Genomic DNA, 21,183 nt, shown 5'->3' with positions numbered 1-21,183 from the left:
CGCACGTCGCGGAGACGCCTACTGGGTACCCTGAAACTGCCGCGGGAGGCTCCGCCTCCCCCCAAGGGATTGGTGCATAGAGGACGCCCTCCATCGTTCATTGGCTGCTGGGTCTGTCAAGAGCATCGCAGTGCACCCGGGAGCTGTAGTCCGGTTGCTCGACTTGCGAGCGTGCGCAGTGAGTGGCCTGGAGGAAGGGTAGGAACCGCTGACTTCCGGCCTGGCTGACAGTTTGGGGAGTCTAGAGTGCTCGCGTCTGGTGAGTTTTAATTCTTCCTTGCTGCCGGGCCGCAAGTCGGCTAAGGAGCCCCTTGTCTCTGGGAGTCTTCTCGGAGACGGTTGGGTCAGGCCCAGGTGGACGTCTCGGTGGGACGGGTAGCCTTCTTTATGTCTGGAGTCCCCACGTAGCCGGCCCAGGGGTGGTCCCGGGTCCCGCCCCCGACGCTCACCTTGAAGTAGTCGTCCGGACCATGCTCCTTTCGCCCCGACTCACTCCTTGCTCCTGGTCCACAGTACCTAACCCCAGCACACTGCATAATAAATATTTGCCGAGTGAAAAATGAATCAGCTGGGCTCTCTGCGCTCATTCCCCGTTTCTCTGACTTTGAGGCAACCCTACAATGAAAGAAATTTGGAGAGACAGCATTTAAAAATTTTTTTTTTTAATTTTTTTTTTCAAAGAGACAGTCTCACTCTGTCGCTCTCGGTAGAGTGCTGTGCCCACACAGCTAACAGCAACCTCCAGCTCTTGGGCTTAGGCGATTCTCTTGCCTTAGCCTCCTGAGTAGCTGGGACTATAGGTGCCCCCCACAACGCCCGGCTATTTTTTGTTACAGTTTGGCTGGGGCCTGGTTTGAACCCACCACCCTCGGCATATGAGGCCAGCACCCTACTCCCTGAGCCACAGGCACCGCCAGCATTTTAAAATTTAATGATGAGTGGAATGTAAGGGGTCAAGAAGAGTGCAGGTTCCGCTTCTGCATGGAACTAAAAGAACATTTATTAGATTATTCTCCAGCCAGAATTCAGGGGTCCTCAAACTTTTTAAACAGGGGGCCAGTTCACTGTCCCTCGGACCGTTGGAGGGCCGGACTATATTTAAAAAACAAAACAAAACTATGAACAAATTCCTGTGCACATTGCACATATCTTATTTTGAAGTAAAAAAACAAAAGGGGAACAAATAACAATCACACCACCGCATGTGGCCCCGGGGGGGCCGTAGTTTGAGGACCCCTGGTAGGCTGTAAGAACATGTGCAAGGCAAGGGGTACGGGTTCTAGTCCTGGCCTTGCTGTTTAAGAGCTATGCTGTATGACGCTAGGCAAGACAATCACCCTGTGTTTCTCCTCATTGGCTAAAAAGGAGCGCTAACAATAATGTCCTTGATTTCTGTTTCTAGCCTCTCCTGCTGAACTGAAATGTAAAGAGAATCTAAGTGATAGAAGTTTAAATTTTTTGAGAAAAGAGAACCCAAATCCATTAAAAAAACAAACTAAAATTTAATTGTGAAAAACAAAATGTACCGTCTTAACCTTTTTTTTTTTTTTTTTGAGGCAGAGTCTCAAGCTGTGGCCCTGAGTAGAGAGTGCTCTGGTGTCACAGCTCACAGCAACCTCAAACTCCTGGGCTCAAGCGATTCTCCTGCCTCAGCCTCCCAAGTAGCTGGGACCACAGGTGTCCACTGCAATGCCTGGCTATTTTCAAGTTGCAGTTGTCATTGTTGCTTGGCAGGCCCAGGCTGGATTCGAACCCACCACCTCCAGTGTATGTGGCTGGCTCCCTAGCTGCTTGAGCTATAGGTGCTGAGCTCATCTTAACCATTTTTAAGTGTACAGTTCAGTAGTGTTGAGTATTCATTTATTGTGCAACCCAAATCCATTTAAAACTTCGTGGTAGGGCTCGGCACCCGTAGCTCAGTGAGTAGGGCAGCAGACATGTACCTTGAGGCTGGCAGGTTCAAGCCCCGGCCCGGGGCTGCTAAACAACAATGACAACTGCAACCAAAAATAGCCAGGCATTGTGGCGGGTGCCTGTACTTCCAGTTACTGGGGAAGCTGAGGCAAGAGAATTGCTTAAGCCAGAATTTGAGGTTGCTGTGAGCTGTGATGCCACAGCACTCTACTGAGGGCAACATACTGACACTGGTCAAAAAAAAAATACTGCCTGGTGGGGGTATATTGACTCTTATATAAGATTAAAAATTGCCCTTTATGATTGTATCTGCTTTAATCTGTATTTTAAGTAGTTAAAACCCAACCCAAATTAATTAAAAAATATTTCCTTATACAAATTGGCCTTGGAGATCCAAATATATTGTCAAAACTCTGGTGTATTGGTCTTCTCCTGTGAACAGGCTCACCTCTGTATTGGAAGAGTGGAATAGAGAGTGGGACATAGTGACAGAGAGTTCCAGTCTTATATCTACCAGTGGAGCATTTCCCAGGAAATTCAGAACTTTTCGCACTCCTCCAGCATGTGAATTTTTATATGTTAAAAAATATATATCTAGCAATGAATCCCCAACAATAAAAAAAATATATATGTATATCTATGTTATATGCCCACTCTTGGAGTAAGGGGAAGGGTATTTTCACTAGTAGCCCTACTAGAACCAGTAAAGTAGAAAGGGTCTCTTTGACAAAGAAAGAAGATGCTCCTATCAGAAGTGGGGGAAAGAATGCTGGAATATAAAAACATATAGCAAACCAGAATAATGACTTACTCACATTCTGTGTGTGTGTGTAGGTGTTGGTTATGGGGAGCACAGTGTATTAGTGATAAAGAGATTAATCAAAAAGCACATGCTCAATAATTTCTCTCCTTAGAGAAAGAGGCAATTGGGAAGATGAATCCAGGCTTCTTGAGGATAGGGAATGACAGGAAAAAGACCCAGGCAGGTGAGGGAAGAAGAGAAGGACAAGTAGGCTACATTGTGAGGAGGAATAGTTTTGGTAATTTGTTAGCATACTTAGAAACTTGGCTGGGAAGAAAACTATGTTTTCTATATTGTTTTTTTTCTTTTCTTTTCTTTTTTTTGAGACAGAGTCTCGCTATGTTGCCCTCAGTAGAGTGCCATGGCATCATAACTCACCGCAAGCTCAAACTCCTGGGCTCAAGTGATTCTCTGGTCTCAGCTTCCTGAGGAGCTGGGACTAACAGGCACCCGCCACAATGCCCAGCTATTTTTAGAGATGGGGTCTCGCTCTTTTTAAGGCTGGTCTTGAACTCCTGAGCTCAAGCAGTCTGCCCATCTCAGCCTCCCAAAGTGCTTGTTTTTTTTATATTCTAATGTTTTGGATTCTTAGCATGCATTTGTGGAAGGAGTAAAAGGGATAAAGTCAATCACAAGGGGGAGAGTGAGGGAATATGGGGTAATTGAGCTGTTTTTTTCAACCGTGAGTCTTTGCGTAACTTTGACACTCTCATGTCCCTTTGATTCCAGAAAGACATTCTTTGCAAGAGAATATGACTTCTCAGTGACTGGTAAGAGATGGAATCTAATCCACAGGGTAGGCATGGCAACCAGTGTAAGGCAGTTCCTTGAGGCAAATGATGGCTGCAGCAAGGAGTCCCCAGGCACACTCATCCTCAAACAAGGACTGCATACCGGGCCGGAAATCAGCCCTTCAGCGCAATAGCAGTGACTGTGAGGCCTCCCGCCAGCGCTTCAGGCAGTTCTGCTACCAGGAGGTAGCTGGCCCCCAGGAAGCTTTTAGCAGACTCTGGGAACTCTGTTGTCAGTGGTTGAGGCCTAAGACACATTCAAAAGAACAAATCCTGGAGCTGCTGGTTTTGGAACAATTTTTGACCATTTTGCCAGAGGAGATCCAGAGCTGGGTGAGGGAGCAATCTCCAGAAAATGGGGAGGAAGCTGTGGCTCTGGTTGAGGGTGTACAAAGAGCTCCTGAACAACAGGTGAGAAAGGGAAGTTGAAACCTTATGGTTTTGGTTATGAAGAAGTTGGATGAGGAACATAGGAATCCAGTTACTAGAGAGGTGCTTGATTGAAGAACACAGTAGCTCTCTGCTACCCCCAGAGAGTCTTGGATTTCTTGGATTGGTTCAGAGCCCTTAATTATATGGGAAGAATGTCGTATCTGTAGATATCATTTTTAGATATTCATATATTTAGTTAATTTCTGGAGTCCCCAATTTCTTTTTTTTTTTAAGACAGAGTCTCACTTTCTCATCCTCTAGAGTGCTGTGATGTCATAGCTGACAGCAACCTCAAAATCTTGGGCTCTTGCAATCCTCTTGCCTGCCCCTCCCAAGTAGCTGGACTACAGGTACCCACTACAAAACCCAGCTATTTTTTTTTTTTTGAGACAATCTTATTTTGTCCCCCTTGGTAGAGGGCCGTGGTGTCACAGCTCACAGCAACCTCAAACTCTTGGGCTCAAGCGATTCTCTTGTCTCAGCCTCCGGAGTAGCTGGGACTAGAGGCACCTGCCACAGTGCCCTGCTATTTTTTTAGAAATGAGATCTCACTCTGGCTGAGGCTGGTCTCGAACCTGTGAGCTCAGCATTCTATTGGCCTTGGCCTTCCAAGTGCTAGGATTACAGGTGTGAGCCACTGTGCCCAGCCAGCCCAGCTATTTTTTAGAGACGGGGTCTTGCTCTTGCTCAGGTTGGTTTCAAACTCATGAGCACAAGCAATCCACCTGCCTTGGTCTCCCAGTGTAGTCCCCAATTAAAATAGTAAAAACATTCATAAAAATTCTCTAAAACAAGGCCAGGGAAAGGACATCTATCCTTCACTCAAGACATAAGGAAAAATAGAAAAGTAGTGGATGAAAATGGTGACTAAAAATCTAACCTCTTGTTAGAAGGTTCTTTGAGGGCAGAGTGCCATGTGTTGTACAGTAAACAAAGTTGTTTTAGAGCTGGGCCTTACCATGGCTCTTGCTGCTTGGATTAAGTGCTCAGTTTGGGACAGTAATGGGCTCACAAAATATCCTCTATAGTTAGTACTAGGTTTGAGATCCCATCAGTGTAACCAGCTAATATCTTCTGAGAGAAGGGAGGTATGCCCAACATGTGGGCTTTGGTTGTGGGAGAATTGGTGAGGAGGAAGGCAGCTGAAATCTGGAAAGTCTGAATGAGGCCTGTAGTGATGGAGGAGGGTGTGTCAGAGGAATGCTGGTCAGCCTGAGTGGGTCTACAGTCAGAGTAGCAAGGTGCCCTGCGCCTTCATGGCTGAAATGGGAAGGACCCAGGAAATAGAGATGTTTTCCCAGTTTGAAGGCAGGGGCTGTGGGGGGAGGAGTGGTGAAGGGGGAAGTAGATGAAATTAGTACGATTGAGGATTGAGTACTTTTGACTAAATTTAGAGAGGGGAAGGGTGGTGATACATTAGGGAAAAGTTGAGAAGTTAGTTGGAAATCTATGGGATTAGGACTCTTACTAAAAGTAGGATTGAGTGGACAGATGCAGTAGCACACGTGTGAAGGTAGAGCTTAGCGGGGAGCTAAATAGAGTGGGAATCCCAAAATGCTAATACTCATCCTAGACCCAACATAGCCATCTCTCTGTTGATGTATTCTCCCTTCTTTCTTTTTTTTTTTTTTTGTAGAGACAGAGTCTCACTGTACCGCCCTCGGGTAGAGTGCCGTGGCGTCACACGGCTCACAGCAACCTCTTAACTCTTGGGCTTACGCGATTCTCTTGCCTCAGCCTCCTGAGCAGCTGGGACTACAGGCGCCCGCCACAACGCCCGACTATTTTTTGGTTGCAGTTTGGCCGGGGCTGGGTTTGAACCCGCCACCCTCGGCATATGGGACTGGCGCCCTACTCATGAGCCACAGGCGCCGCCCATATTCTCCCTTCTTATTCCTCACCATTTCAGAGCCGGTTTTTTTCCTTGAGACAGAGTCTCACTCAGTCACCCTAGGGTTGAGTGCCATTGTGTCATAGCTCATAGCAACATCAAACTCTTGGGCTCAAACAATCCTCTTGCCTTAGTCTTCCAAGTAGCTGTGGGCCACAGGTGCCCACTACAATGCCTAGCTATTTTTTTTTTTTTTTTTTGCAGTTTTTGGCCGGGGCTGGGTTTGAACGCACCACCTCCGATATATGGGGCCAGTGCTGTACTCCTTTGAGCCACAGGTGCCGCCTGTGCCTGGCTATTTTTAGAGACTCCTGAGCTCAAGCAATCAGCCCACCTTGGTCTCCCAGAGTGAGAGACCAAACTCTTTTTTTATTTTATTTATTTATTTTTATTAAGTCATATACACATAGATCATGAATACATTTATGCATATGTGAGGTACAATGTGTTGATTTTTTATACAATTTGGAGTGCTTACATCAAAGTAATTAAGATATATTTCGCCTCATTTACTTGATACTGTGTTAAGACATTTATGTTCTATACTTGATAGATTTGACTTGTACCCTTGCAATATGCTCCATAGGTGTGGTCAAATGCAAATGAAAACAGTGCAGGAGTATAAAGGTTAAACACCTAATTGAAACTATCATGAAAGTGAAAGGGAGAGTAAGAAGTGGGGGTGGGAAGTGGTAATGGAAGTAGATATATTAATAACTTCTCAACACCCCACTTGCCTGGCACTACCTTTCTTCATTCACTTTAAGGACTAGCTGTAAGCATGGGACTTAAAGAATGAAGATGGCTCTGAAAGACAGAAGTTGATTTTAAGTGACCGCGATGTGCCAGATATCAGGGATTTTTACAGTAAACACAGCAGACATGGCCTCTGGCCTGCTGCAGCTTATATTCCATGGAGGAAACAAACAAACAGACGATAGCAAATGAAAGATAGTTTCAGATAGTGCTCAGAAGGAAATGAGCAGGGTGATCTGGTAGCTGTCATGGGGGACAATAGATTGTGAGACAAAACCTTTTGGAGGTGACACTGAAGGAGCAGAAGGAACCAGTTGTACCAAGATGGGAGGAGAATATTCCAGGCTGAGGGGACAGTACATGTCAAGAGCCTAAAGTGGGAGAGGACTTGGCATGTTTGGGAAAGAGAAGAGAGGGCTGGTAGCTGGAGCTCAGGTCAGGGGAAGAGTGTTATGAGATGAGAGAGGAAGGCAGGAGCCAAATCAGAAGGGCCTTTCAGTCTATGAATAGGAGTTTGAATTTTATTCTGAACTGGCAAGCCACTGAAGAGTGTTTCCAAGTAGGAATGTGATCTGAGATTTTAAAAAGATCACATTGGATTTCCATGTAGAGAGAGAATGTAGTGAAAGGTCCAGCAGCAGAGAAGAGGATGCAGGGCCACCAGTTAAGAGGCCATGACATCAGTCCAGGCAGCCCACAGTGTCCTGGACCCAGCTAGAGGCTGTAGAGAGAGAAGACAAAATACAAAGTATCTTTTGAAGGTAAACCTGACATTGGGTTTGGGGAGAGAGGAAATGACTTAGTTTTGAGGTCAGAAGGGGCTGACATTCTCACTTCTAACAAATGTATATAATTTTTTAGCAAATCTGATGTGTCAAGCTCTATGCTGAGTGATTTCATATAAAAGTTCTTAACCACTTCAGAGACCTAATTCTATTAATTTTTATCTGATTACAGCAGCAATACAGTGACTCCTAGAGACTGCTTTTCTGCTTCCTTATGTTTCATATCATTTTTTTAAGGTTTTTTTTGTTTGTTTGTTTTTTTAATCAGCTTTATTTATTTTTATTTTTTTGGGACAGAGCCTCAAGCTGTCACCCTGGGTAGAGTGCTGTGGCATCACAGCTCACAGCAACCTCCAACTCGTGGGCTTGAGTGATTCTCTTACCTTAGCCTCCCAAATAGCTGGGACCACAGGAGCCCGCCACAACGCCCGGCTATTTTTTTGGTTGCAGCCGTCATTGTTGTTTGGTGCGCCCAGGCTGGATTCGAACCCACCAGCTCAAGTGTATATGGCTGGTGCCTTAGCTGTTTGGGCTACAGGCACCAAGCCTCACATCATTTTTAAATGCTACTCTTTAGGGATTGTAAAATCCAGTTTAGGCAGGAATTTGTAGTGATGGATGATTGGGTCTGTTCTCAGGTCTCAGGTTCTGAGAAGGACTTCAAAGTGCTCATGGAGGAGATGGCCCCTTGGGGAGCAGCCAGAGAATCACTGAGATCCCAATGGACACAGGAGGTTCAGCCAGAGGAACAGACTTTGAAGGGATCACAGAGCTTATACCAAAGCCCAGGGAAACAGTCAGAAGGTGAGCAGAAGGGCGGCACCTGTGACTCAGTGAGTAGGGCGCCGACCCCACATACCGAGGGTGGCAGGTTCAAACCCAGCCCCAGCCAAACTGCAACAAAAAATAGCCGGGCGTTGTGGCAGGCACCTGTGGTCCCAGCTACTGGGGAGGCTGAGGCAAGAGAATCGCCTAAGCCCAGGAGCTGGAGGTTGCTGTGAGCTGTGACGGCACGGCACTCTACCGAGGGCAACAAAGTGAGACTCTGTCTCTACAAAAAAAAAAGAAGAAGAAGAAGAAGGTGAGCAGAAGCCACTGCCCTCACTTGGAAACAAAGGTCTGATCTTGAGTTCACCCAGGGGTTCCAGATCGAATGCCTTTGAAATATGTCCAAAACACAAGATTTCAAATTTCAGTTGAGGGTTATAGCATTTAAAGTAGGTATGAAAAGTCTTTATGTATTAGCCTAATTCTCTTTCATTACAATTTCATTCTTTACTTGAAAACCAGATGTTATTAAAAATGAACATGGTTACCCTTACTTTCTGCACAGCAGCTCTTCGTATACTTAAGACATAAAACTGCCCCATTTAGCTTAAATCTCTTCCAGAATACATTTTTCCTATTATTTTCTTTCTTTCTTTTTTATTAATTAATTATTTTTATATCTTTTGTTGTTGTTGTTGCATTTTGACGGGGGCCAGGTTCAAACCTGCCACCCTCGGTATACAGGGCCGGCACCCTACTCACTGAGCCACAGGCACCACCCATTTTCCTATTATTTTCACCTTTCTTCCAAATCTCTACTTTTTGTTTTTACTCATCTTAATTTTTGGAAAACTTAAAAAGATTTAACTGAGGGCAACGCCTGTAGCTCAGTGGGTAGGGCGCTGGCCACATACACCCAGGCTGGTGGGTTTAAACCCAGCCCAGGCCAGCTAAACAACAATGACAATTGCAACAACAACAACAACAAATAGCTGGGTATTATGGCAGGTGCCTGTAGTCCCAGCTACTTGGGAGGCTGAGGCAAGAGAATCGCTTAAGCCCAAGAGTTTGAGATTGCTGTGAGCTGTGACGCTATGGCACTCTACTGAGGGTGACATAGTGAGACTCTGTCTCAAAAAAAAAAATAAATAAATAATTTAACTGAGTTGAAATTTATGTAACATAAAATTAACTATTTTAAAGTGATCTATCTATCTATATTTTGAGACGGGGTTTTGTTTTGTTGCCTGGGTTAGAGTATAGTGGATCATCATAGGTCACTACAATCTCAAACTCCTGGCTCAAGTGATTCTCCTGCCTCAGGCTTCCAAGCAGCTGGTACTACAGTTGTATACAATCACACTTGACTAATTTTTGAAATTTTTTGTAGAGGTGAGGTCTTGCTATATTGCCCAGGCTGGTCTCAAATTCCTGGCCGCAAGCATTCCTCCTGCCTCAGCCTCCCAAAGTGCTAGGAATATAGGCATGAGCTACTATACCTGACACAGGTTCTATATTTTTATAAATCTTTTTCCATGAAGCAATTTGGCTACATATATTTCTAGATACCTTAAAGCCCATTGGTGCTTTTTCTGCATAATTTAAAGCTGCCATTACAGATTGCTAGGTAATTTTTTAAAGCCAGCTCATCTTTACATAGTTCAAATCCTAGAGGAAGATATTGTCTTAAAGATGTTAAGTTGACAAATTTGTGTTTATAAAATGGAATATTGTCTAAGAGGTTTATTTGTTTTAGTATTTTCAAGGCAGAATAAATACTATTATTGATATCTTTCTAAACTTTGCCACTTTGCACTTATTTCCTTTTAATCTTTGGGAATATCTGTCCTAACAGGTGATTTCAGAAGCTTGAAGACATCAGGGGCTATGAGTAAAGGGAGGCAGACCTTGAAGTGTTCCAGGTTCTGCTCCCTCTGCTTCCCACACCCACAGGCTAGTCACAGATCTGGAGTTGTTATAAACTCACTGGGGTGACATTCCTCTGAGTTTACCCTAAAGTTCAATTAATAAGTCATAAAAATGTGTCATTTCATTTGTAGAATTCTTGAAAGTGGGGGTTTGGGAAAGAATATATTATCTTGATCTGAAAAATACAAATGTTTTCAGGTACTATGGTATTTTTTAAGAGTAATATGGAAGCCAGGGGAGGTGGCTCACGCCTGTAATCCTAGCACTCTGGGAGGCTGAGGCAGGTGGATTGCTTGAGCTCAGGAGTTTTGAGACTAGCCTGAGCAAGAGCAAGACCCCCTTTCTAAAAGATAGCTGAGCACTGTGGCAGCTGCCTGTAGTCCCACCTACTTGGGAGGCTGAGGCAAGAGGATCACTTGAGCCCAAGAGTTTGAGGTTGCTGTGAGCTATGATGCCACAGCACTCTACTGAGGGTGACAAAAAGACTCTGTCTCAAAAAAAAAAAGTGCTATAGTTATCTCTGGGTATTGGGGCTATGGAGAGATTATTTTTCCCCTTCTATTATTCCATTTAAATTTTTTTGCCTCTAACATGTACATATTTCTTTAGAATGAAAAAAAATTTTTTTAAAAAGCTGTTATACCACAATAAATCTAGTGAAAGGAACTTCTCACCATATAGAGGCCATTGGCTGTGGCCACGGTTCTCAAACTTGAGCGTATCTCGGATTCTAGTGTGTACCTTTAGAGCAGTGTTTTTCAACCTTTTTTTTTTAATCCCCAGGCACACTTAAATCTATAGTTAAACTTCTACAGCACACTTAAATTATGTTGATCAAAAAAAGAATATACTGTGCTTTGAACTTCTGAAAATAATTTCGTTGATGATCTTTAAAATTTTTCACAGCACACCTAATATCCCACCAGTTGAAAACCACTGCTCTAGAGGGTATGTTAAAACACAGCTTCCCAGGCCCCACCTCTAGAACTTCTGATTCAGAGGATCTGAGATGAGGCCCCAGAATTTGCATTTCTGACAGGTTCCCAGTGCTGCTGATGTGGCTAGTCCAGGGAACCCACTTTGAGAATCTCTTTTCTGTGGGTATTGTATAGAAGTTTCCCTCTAACAGTAGCTATTTCCTTCTCCAGCTTGGCTTGTTCCTCAGGCTCCCGGAAACTTGCTCCAAAAGAAGGGTCTCCAAGCTCAGGAGACAGGTGCTGTGGTCTGGACAGCTGGGTCCCAGGTGAGCTGTGGTTGATGCCTTCTGTTTCTTTTCAAGTTCCCACTTCACCTTTGCACTCATTCTAACCATAATGTAAAGGTTCCAAAAACATTAGAAAGACTTTATGTAGTCCATTGAATGGTATTCTGTCCACTCTGACATCAGCACATGGCTCTTTATTCATCTAATCCTTTCCATAGAGGGCTGATCTCCCCTGCCTTTTCTTTGCCCCTGATCTGACAGCAGTGGTCCTGTCTCTGCCCCTTACCCCAGACTAGAGTGGTGCTATTTTATTGGTAGCAGCAGCCCTGGTGTTGTTACAGGGACCAGCCATGTGTAAGGACAGAGCCCCATCCCTCTGTCAGCAAGAATGGATGTATGTTAGCCCTGCACAGAGGGCATTCTACTGGGGTGCTACACAGAAGAAGAACAGACACTTCTCGCTGGGTAAGGATCCACCTTCCCTCTAGATCCAGATGGATGTGTTCAGTTATTCAGAGATACTGAAAGAGTCCAAGAGGGAAGGAGACAGAAGGAGTGGAGAGACTTAGGTAGAAGGAAAGGAGGAAATAAATGGGAAACAAGAACACGGAAGAGAAATAACAGGCAGATGGCTTGGTGTCTATAGCTCAAGCGTCTAGGGCACCAGCCACATACACCAGAAGGTGGGTTCGAATCCAGCTTGGGCCTGCCAAACAAAACAACAATGACAACTATAACCAAAAAATAGCCAGGCGTTGTGGCATCTCAGCTACTTGGGAAGCTGAGGCAAGAGGATCACTTAAGCCCAAGACTTTGAGGTTGCTGTGAGCTGTGATGCCACAGCACTCTACCCAGGGCAAAAGCTTGAGACTCTGTCTCAAAAAAAAAAAGACAGGCAGACATAGAAAGAGGCAGTACAGGAATCAGTGCTTATGACTGGGAGGCAGCATGTGCGACAAGGTGAGCAAGAGCAAGAGAGGGAGTGTGAGACCCAAAGCAGTGGGACAGAGTGTGAGGAGAAGGATAAGTGGGAAGGTGAGACAGAGACAGGCAAGAGCCAAGGCAGTAGCCAGTGAGGCCAGATGGGGAGAGGAAAAGGTGGAAGACAGATGTGTGTGTGCTGATACACACACAGATAGCTGCGATAGCTCCTGAGTTTCTCTGGCAGAGAAGATTAAAAACAAAATATTGATCATGAGGGCCTATTTCTATGCCCAGGCCCTTCGAGGGGAACCAAGACCTTTACTAGAGCTGTAGGACACTTAGGGAAGGTTTTGCCAATTGGACTGCTCTTTTGCTTTTCTCAGATCAGTTCTGCCTCATTTGGATCAAATGCCTCCTCCCCAGAGCAGCCTCCCTGACCAACTAGATTCAGAGACAGATGCTCTGCAGCTTATTGAACCTTGATATCTTCCCTCTGCTTCTTCATGTGCAGGGTTTCCTATTCACGGTTTGAATGTTGGCTCTGGGCTGGATCAAAGAGAACATACAGGGACCCCAGATTTTCACAGCTGCAGGATGAGGAAAAGGTCTAAGAATTCCACAAGTAAGACAGGAGTGGAAGCCCATGTGAAACCAGCAGAGGAGAAAGAAAAAATCAGCAGCGATGCAAAACAGCCGGACTCAGCAGATGAGAAAGTGACAGGTGTGCACTGGGCGTTTGAGGAAAGTAGGACTTTCCTTCTATTCTCAGTGAGTCTTGGGTTTTAAAAAACTCCAGATGCACCAGCACAGCAGCCAGCTATATGGGGAAGTTGCTGCACTCTGTGTGAACAAGGTTTCCACCAGACTGTGGAGCAGTGCCAAACCAATTTCAGAAGCCTCAAGGCCAGTTGCCATTGAGAGAGGTGAGGCTGCAGCCCAGAGGCCTGTACCTTCCAAAAGGAGATAGAAGCTCTGCTGGCTTTACAGGAGCCCACCCCTTCTCCCAGGAGCTTGACAAACAGGGCTGATGAGATCAAAGCACCAGGCCAGGGCCCACAGACTTGAAAAGAAGTGGAGGTTGAGGATGCAGTAGAGGACTCAAACAGCTACAAAACTAATGGCAAACAGCCAGTCCAGGCAACTGGGAGCCCCCAGAGCTGTAGTTTGCCCCAGAGCCACTTGGTTGAGGACCTCTCTGCATCTGTATTCTTGTGCCAATTGCTGGTTTATAAACCATACCTCTACACTGAGTTGTCTTCCAGCTGTAAAATTGGTGCTGGTTCCTATTCCATGGGGTTCCTGTCCCTTACAGTTGGGGACACTGTTGGGATAAAAGCTGTTTATTTTAGTATGTACAGGTTACACATAGAAGTACGTAGTAGGACCTAAACTCTTAGGGTGTCTGGGGAACTCAGGAAATTTCAGTGTGAGATTTGAAATCTAGGTATGTTTCTGTCACCAAAAGAGTGAATTGTCTAAGTAAGTGCTATATCCAGATTTTGTTAACATAAAAGAATGATGATGATGTTAGCCTAGGAATCAATATTGTATTCTCTATGGAGGTGGGTGATGCATGGACAGGTATCTATGTGAATTCAAAAGGTTATTATTAGGAATCAGGCTCCACTGCAACTGTAGGGTATTGATCTGTGTACAGGGTATGTTCCTTAGAACATCCAAGTCACTGCCATAAGTAACCAGCATCATGCCTGTGTTTCAGTTGACTATAGCTACGAAACAAATCAGTCCAAAACTTCATGATTTAAGACAATTATTTCTTACTCACCATTCTGTGGATTGACCAGGTGATTCTACTTCTTGATGTTGAGGTTGGAGGATCCAGAATGGCCTCATCACCTGGCTGACAGTTGATGGTGGCCAATAGCTAGGAGCTAGCTAGGTTTAAGATGGATGCAGCTTACACCTGCCTTGCTGAGGCAGTGTTCCAAAAGGACAAGCCCCCATGTGCAAGTGCCTTATTGAGCCTTTGCTGGCATCATGTTTGCTAATGTCCCACTGGCCAAAATTAGTTATGTGGCCACATCCAGGGTGGGAGAGACTACAAAGGACTGTGAAAGCAGGGACCCTGTGACACTGCTCTTGCCTCCTTCATACACACTGCCCTCCCTTCTTGGTGTACGGTTTTTCCCTAGTGCATCCACTTCCATCCTTCCCCTTCCTTTGCCGTGAACTCCCCATTTCCTGGCTTCTGCACTGTGCTTTTTCCTGCCTCTTTTTCAGACTTCTCCTGCACCAAATCTTTGGCCAGTTTTAGGGAATGTGTAGTATCTTTTTGAGCAGATTTATATTATTAAATATCTGGTTAATAGAATGAGGTAAGACATTTTCTTAAAGATGCTTTTGTTTTTGTGGTTATGATTATTATTATTATTTTTTTTTTTGCAGGTTAGTTTTTTTGCCTGGGGCTGGGTTTGAACCCGCCACCTCCGGCATATGGGGCCGGCGCCCTACTCCTTTGAGCCACAGGCGCTACCCTGGATATGATTATTTTTTAACTTATTGAGGTGAAATTCACATGACATGAAATTAACTATTTTAAAGTGAACTGTTCCTTGGTACCTAGCACATTTACAATGTTGTGTAATTACCTCCTCTACCTAGTTCCAAAACCTTACATACTCCAAAATAAAACCCACAGCCATCAAGCAATTTCTCCCAATCCTCTTTCCCTACGGTCCCTGGCAGCCACTAATCATTCTATGGATTGATCTATTCTGGACTTTCATTTGATAGCACTATATGAACCTATAGTTTCTAGAACCTAGAGAACTATATAAATCTATAATCTTAATTTCCAAAATGTTAGGCTTATTGAATGAGGGCTTATGTTTCCCACACTTGTTGGTTTCCTGTCAATTCATGGCCCTTTACAGTTAGCGATGAGAATTAAGTTAGAGAATGTGGAAAGAAGAGTCCTTCTTTCAACAAATATTTAGTACCTACTTTGTCTCAGATAGTTTTAGGTCCTTAGTGAACAAAATTATTTCCCTGTGGGAAGAGATGGACAGTAGCATAGTAAATCATTAAGTAATAGATTATGTTAGAAATCAATAAGTACAATGGTAGAGAAGGAACAAAAGAGATGATGGGGAGTTCTAGGGAAGAGAGTGGCTTGCAGTTTCAGTTTTGGTTGTTAGAGTTGTTTTCATTGAGAAAATGACATTTGAAAAGACTTTCAGGAAGAAAAGGAATGAGCTATGTTGCCATTTCTTTTTTTTTACTTTTTTTTTTTATTGTTCGGGATTCATTGAGGGTACAATAAGCCAGGTTACACTGATTGTATGTAGCCATTTCTACATGGGAGAAGAGTATAAGAGATGCAGGGGGGCCAGGCAAGGTGACTCACGCCTGTAATCCTGGGAGGCTGAGGCGAGAGGATCCCTTGACCTCTGGAGTTTGAAACTAGCCTGAGAAAGAATGAGACCCTATCTCTACTAAAACAGAAAAATTAGCTGGGTGTGGTGGCAGGTGCCTTAGTCCCAGTTACTTGAGAGGCTGAGGCAAGAGGATTGCTTGAGCCCAGAAGTTTGAGGTTGCTATGAGGTAAGCTAAGGTAATGGCACTCTAGCCCAAGTAACACAGTGAGACTCTGTCTCAGAAAACAAACAAACAAAAAAAAAAGCTTCACAAAAAAAGCATAGGGAATAGCCCATGCACACTCCCATGAGACTGGAGTGAAGTGGGCATGGAGGCCAGCTAACTGGTGCAGAGTGAACAGATGGGAGTGGTAAGAAAATAAGCTCAGACTCGGCACCTGTAGCTCAGCAGCTGGAGCACCAGCCACATACACCTGAGCTGGTGGGTTCGAACCCAGCCTGAGCCTGCTAAACAACAATGACAACTACAACCAAAAAACAGCCAGGTGTTGTGGTGGGCACCTGTAGTCCCAGCTGCTTGGGGGGCTGAGGCAAGAGGATCAATCACTTAAGCCCAAGAGTTTGAGGTTGCTGTGAGCTGTGACAGCACAGCACTCTACCGAGGGTGACGTAGTGAGACTCTGTCTCATAAGGAAGGAAGGGAGGGAGGGGGAAAACAGGAAGAAAGAAAAGAAGCTCAGAGAATTGGATCAACTGAGAGTGAGGCAGGCTGCAAATGAGTGAGCAGTTAGAAGTTGTTACAGCAATTTGACATTGCTGCACTAAGTGAACATTTATTGTATTTTATACAATAAACACAAGAGTCTGGTTCTTCACAGATAGAGAAATATTAATACAAGGCCTAGAGGCCCTACATGAAGGCTTTGACTTTTATTCTGAGTAAATGGGGGAACTTTGCAGGGTTCTGGGAAGAAGAGTAATAGTTCTAAAAGGATTACTTTGAGTAGTTCAATTTATTCGGGACTTAACTATATGTAAACATTTATTTGTGTCTCTTTGCTACAGAAAGTAGCATCATAGGTCCTCAATAAGTGTTAACTGAATTGAATAAAAAAAGGAAGGGGACTCACTGTGACTCCTGGGTTGAAAACAGAACAGAGGAGGTCTGAGTGGAAGCAAGATCATATAGGAGGCCATGGCAGTGATCCTAGCATGAAAGGACAGTCATTCAGAGTGGAGTAGAGGGGGTGATAAGAAGCGGCTGGTGCCCATCATGACCAGATATGAGAATGCACTTGGTGAAAAAGCTCTAGACAAATTTGCCCTCATGAACTGGCCCACACGGGCAGCAGGAGTGTGTGCTGAGTGTTCGTGAATAGCCAGCCACCTTAAACTTCTCTTCTCAAATGTTTACTACTTATTCTCACATTGGGATGTTAACTGCTATCATTTGGTTTCTTTTATCTGTGAGGATGACAGGAGATATATACAGACAGAGATGGAGGGCCCGACCAGGAGGTACTCCTATATCAGAGGAGGGAGGAAACAGATATATCTTTATAACCAGCTCTTCTCTCCCCTGAATCTTTGCTTTCCTTCAAGCTTTGCCTGTTCACCTTGTTTTCCAATGTGGCTACCCTCAGGAAGTCTCACAACTTTGGAGACAGGCAAGCCTTATTGTATAGAAGTCACCTCTCAAAGTGAAATGTGTAGAGTTGAGAATTATTAAAAAGAAATAAAAAGGGAAGCTTTAGAATATCTTTTTGTACTATTACCAAAAGTTTTTGTGTTTTAGGAAAAAAGGTCATAGATTTTTTTTTCTCCAGGAACAATAGCCAGTTGTGATGTAGTTTGAGAAACTAGAATTAGCTACTTAGGCAGCTAGAACTCTGCACTGCATTATGTACAGTCCTCCCTGATCTGATTGTCAGATCTGACTGGATCTTTTCCACTGGGGCTATGAAGAGACCAAGACATTCCTGGCCATTCTCAGTAGTTCTCAGTTTTGCAGAAAACTTCAGACCCATAAGCAGAACAGCCAGATCTACAGTGGGGTGGCGGAAAGACTCTGGGAGCAGGGCTTCTTGTGGACCCTACAGCAGTGTCACAGTAAGTTTAGAAGCCTACAGATGAGTTACCACAAAGTAAGGCTAGGCTGTGTGCTTGAGCCTTGTATCCTTTATGAAGAAATAGATGTTTATTCAAGCTCCTGGGCCTCTGTACCTCCTGTGGCAAGCAGTGCTGTTCCTAGCCTAGAGGGAAGTATTACTGAGGCTGGAGAGATGCATCAGCAGAGCGGGGAGCCCAAAGAGGTTGTAGAAGATGGCACTGTGGATGGTACAAATAGCAATGAAAAAGACTTCAGGAACCCTGGCAAGAACTCACAAAATTTGACTTAACAGTCCTGTTCTCAAATAGACTTGGTAAGACTCTTTTGGCTCTGATGGTCAAAGGATGAGAAAGTCTACCTAGAAACTATTAGCCTAACAATTGAGAGGCAACTGTCACTGCTCCTGGCTTTGTCATCATCTTGATGCGTAACCTTATACAGGCCAGGAGTGTTGGTTTTCATGGTGTTTAAGGATTATTCCCCTTGGATTTTAGAGTGTTCATTTTGTATTTGCCAACCTCTTTATCATTCTGTCATGGAGTTCCATTATTTTGCTTCCTTAGATTGCTAATTAGGCCTCCAGACCAGGTTCCTCCTCCTTTCCACTTCTCTAACATGGCTATTCCTTTTATAACCTGAACCTGTACTGGTCAAGTACTTAGCACCTTGCTTTCTTCCTGTCTGAGATGGCTGACCCAGAGTAGCCTTTTCTTGTTCCGCTGCCAGAAGTTAGGCCATTCAAAAATTTAGAATACATCTTTAACTAGATTGATAGATAACATAGAATTGACCCTTTGCCTCAGTTTATCATTGTGTCAAAAAATAGATAGGGGAAAAGTTGGTGGACTTTATCATGTGATTTGTCACTGACTACAGAATTTGGAGCTCAAAAGTATTATGATTAGAAAATAAAATTTAGGCTTTTAATTAGTGGGAGACTTAATCACATGAAGGATTCCAATTTTATATTTCTTTTTTATAAGTATAATTGTAACTCGTTTGGCATTCCATTGCCTTCCTTCTTTATAGTCCATTTTATTTCTTTTTCCCCCCCAGGTTTTGAGATCAAGAATGGTATTAAAAAAGAGAATCTGAAATGGGATGACGATTCAGAGGAAGTAGAAATGAATAAAGCTTTACATGGAAAGTCTAGTGGAGAAGTTTTTTGGCACTCTGAGCTAAAAAAACGTTGGGAGAGTGAGCCAACATCAAGAAGGCAATATAGAAATTCTCCAGGGAAAAGTGAGGAGAAACCCCCATCCCAGGATAAAATGAGTCACCAGAGACTTTGTACTGGGGACAAAGCTTATACACAGTTCCTCTGTGGGAATAACTTCTCTCAGAGTGTGTCTGTTCCCTGCAAGCCAGCCCTTGAACTAGAAAAATCTTCTCAATGTCCTGAATGTGGAAAAACCTTTAGTCGAGGTTCTTATCTTATTCGGCATCAGAGAATCCATACAGGCGAGAAGCCTCACAAGTGCAGTGAATGCGGGAAAGGCTTTAGTGAGCGTTCCAACCTCACTACCCACCTACGAACTCACACAGGGGAGAGGCCCTACCAGTGTGGGCAGTGTGGGAAAAGCTTCAACCAGAGCTCTAGCCTCATTGTCCACCAGAGGACCCACACGGGGGAGAAGCCTTATCAGTGCATTATTTGTGGAAAGAGATTCAACAACAGTTCTCAATTCAGCACTCACCGGCGCATCCACACTGGAGGGACCCTGTACAAGTGTGCAGAATGTGGGAAAAGCTTCAGCAACAGCTCCCACTTCAGTGCCCACCAGAAAACCCACACTGGGGAAAAGCCTTACAAGTGTTCTCAATGTGAGAAAAGCTTTACTACGAACTCTGCTCTCACTCACCATCAGGTAGTACACATAAAAGAGATGACTGTCATCACAGGAAGTGAGAGGTATGTTGTAAGTTTGTAGGAAACCTGAGAAACCAATTCCTTAGGTCCATGTGTGTTCCTTCGAACTTCCTTCTGCTTGTGGAGAGATCTAGCCAATCCATGGGTTAGTAAGTGGACTTATTGACAACTGGATCTTAAGAACCAGGTCCAGGAACAGGAATTAGCATAAAGATGCTGACCTCTTCTGGCTCTGCCTGTGACTTCAGAGTCCTGTCTTACTGTGACTTAAAGTTTGCTACAATGGGGAGAATGCTGAAGGATCCGTAAGTTCTGCCAGGAAACCAGGGTCTCCCTGTTCCCAACATTGTGAATGTTTTCCTAAATGACTTAATCTTCGAGGAAACAGTACATCAAGGTTAACCTTTATAAGATCTCTCACTTTACCATCACCCCTACCATAGTTCCTGATTGTCTTTTACAGCAAATGGTTGTAAACATTACTATTTATGGTGAAAATAAAGGTGTTTCTCCCTCTACTTCCTTGGCCTTGATTGTAATTTTTTCCATTAGAAATTGTACTCATAAAGAAGCCTGAGGGTTCCTGAAGATGATCTAAGCATAGAATCTGTTTCAGGGCAGTAGGACATGCAGAGAAGGAATAAGGGGCAGGAAAAAGGGACAGGAGGAAAAGAATTGAGTTGGGAAGGGTTTGAGCCATCAGGAGAAGGAAGAACATAGGAGTAAGGGAAAAGTAGGTATATAGGAGGATCTGACTACAAAGAGAATAGTAAGTGATAGGAAGGATGAGTGTGAGGAGCACTAAAAAACAAAACTTACCAATCCAGCACAAGTCTCAGATAAATTTAAGCTTTTATGAAATTACCACATTAAAAAAACATGGTAAAAGGTGGATACAGTGTCTACAGTTACTGGTTTCTGCATGCAAAGTATTAGGACATTGTCTAAGCTATGGCGTTAAGAATAAATTTTCTTCTTGACCCTATTTGAAGAATTATATGTGAACAAAGTAGAATGTACATTCTACCTCAGAGCCAGAGAAAATTAAAATTGGAGAAGAATCAAAGGTAGAGTATATCTAAGTGTTTGCTCAGGTTGAGCCCTGCCTGGATTACTGTTTTTCCCTGCACAACACTGTCCTTGAGCATGGCCCTAAGGAGAAACTTCTAGACAGTTCCTAGAAGCATAAACTTAATCACCTCTGCTCTACACAGAAAATCATCTTCAAAGGCCATGGGGAAAGGCAAAGAGTTCAGCCCAAGACCTCTGGGCCAGGACTGGAATAAGACCTCTTAGGGACTGCATGACTTTATTGGTGATTGGTGGTAGAAAAGAGGGAGACAAGATGGATCAGTTGCTGAAGGGCTGTGGACATCAGCTCAAAGAAGGTATTTGATAAATGAGAGTCAGTGAAAGTAACTAGAAGAGATAAGGAAGTGGAGATAGTTTTGTTGCCTTATTAATAGGCTCCTCCCATTCCTGGGCTTACTGTGACCAGGAAAATTGTGATGTAACTGCTGCACTCTTTACATATTTATGTTGCCTTAACCCTCTAAACTGCATTGTCCTCTAGTCTGTTGGGCATAAAAAGAAACACAGTCCTGAACCCTTGCCTGTCAACCATTCCAGATGACCTAGAGTAGACAGGTAAGAACTGGAGAATACATTC

The 21,183-nt window shown here is 44.0% G+C and overlaps 1 protein-coding gene across 1 annotated transcript; it reads left to right on the top strand.

Moving 5' to 3' along the window:
• Positions 1 to 56: 56 nt before the first annotated feature.
• Positions 57 to 20,032, top strand: ZSCAN32 (zinc finger and SCAN domain containing 32). The gene is given in 8 exon segments (XM_053555315.1): positions 57 to 259; positions 3,446 to 3,918; positions 8,010 to 8,175; positions 11,217 to 11,311; positions 11,614 to 11,750; positions 17,486 to 17,907; positions 17,910 to 17,957; positions 18,701 to 20,032. Coding segments are annotated over 7 exon segments (2,109 nt in total). The 5' UTR covers positions 57 to 259; positions 3,446 to 3,552; the 3' UTR covers positions 19,576 to 20,032.
• Positions 20,033 to 21,183: the final 1,151 nt, after the last annotated feature.

This window comes from Nycticebus coucang, chromosome 12, assembly GCF_027406575.1.
Source record: "Nycticebus coucang isolate mNycCou1 chromosome 12, mNycCou1.pri, whole genome shotgun sequence".
In the NCBI taxonomy this organism is placed as follows: Eukaryota; Metazoa; Chordata; class Mammalia; order Primates; family Lorisidae; genus Nycticebus; species Nycticebus coucang.
This window is presented reverse-complemented; position numbering and strand designations above follow the sequence as displayed.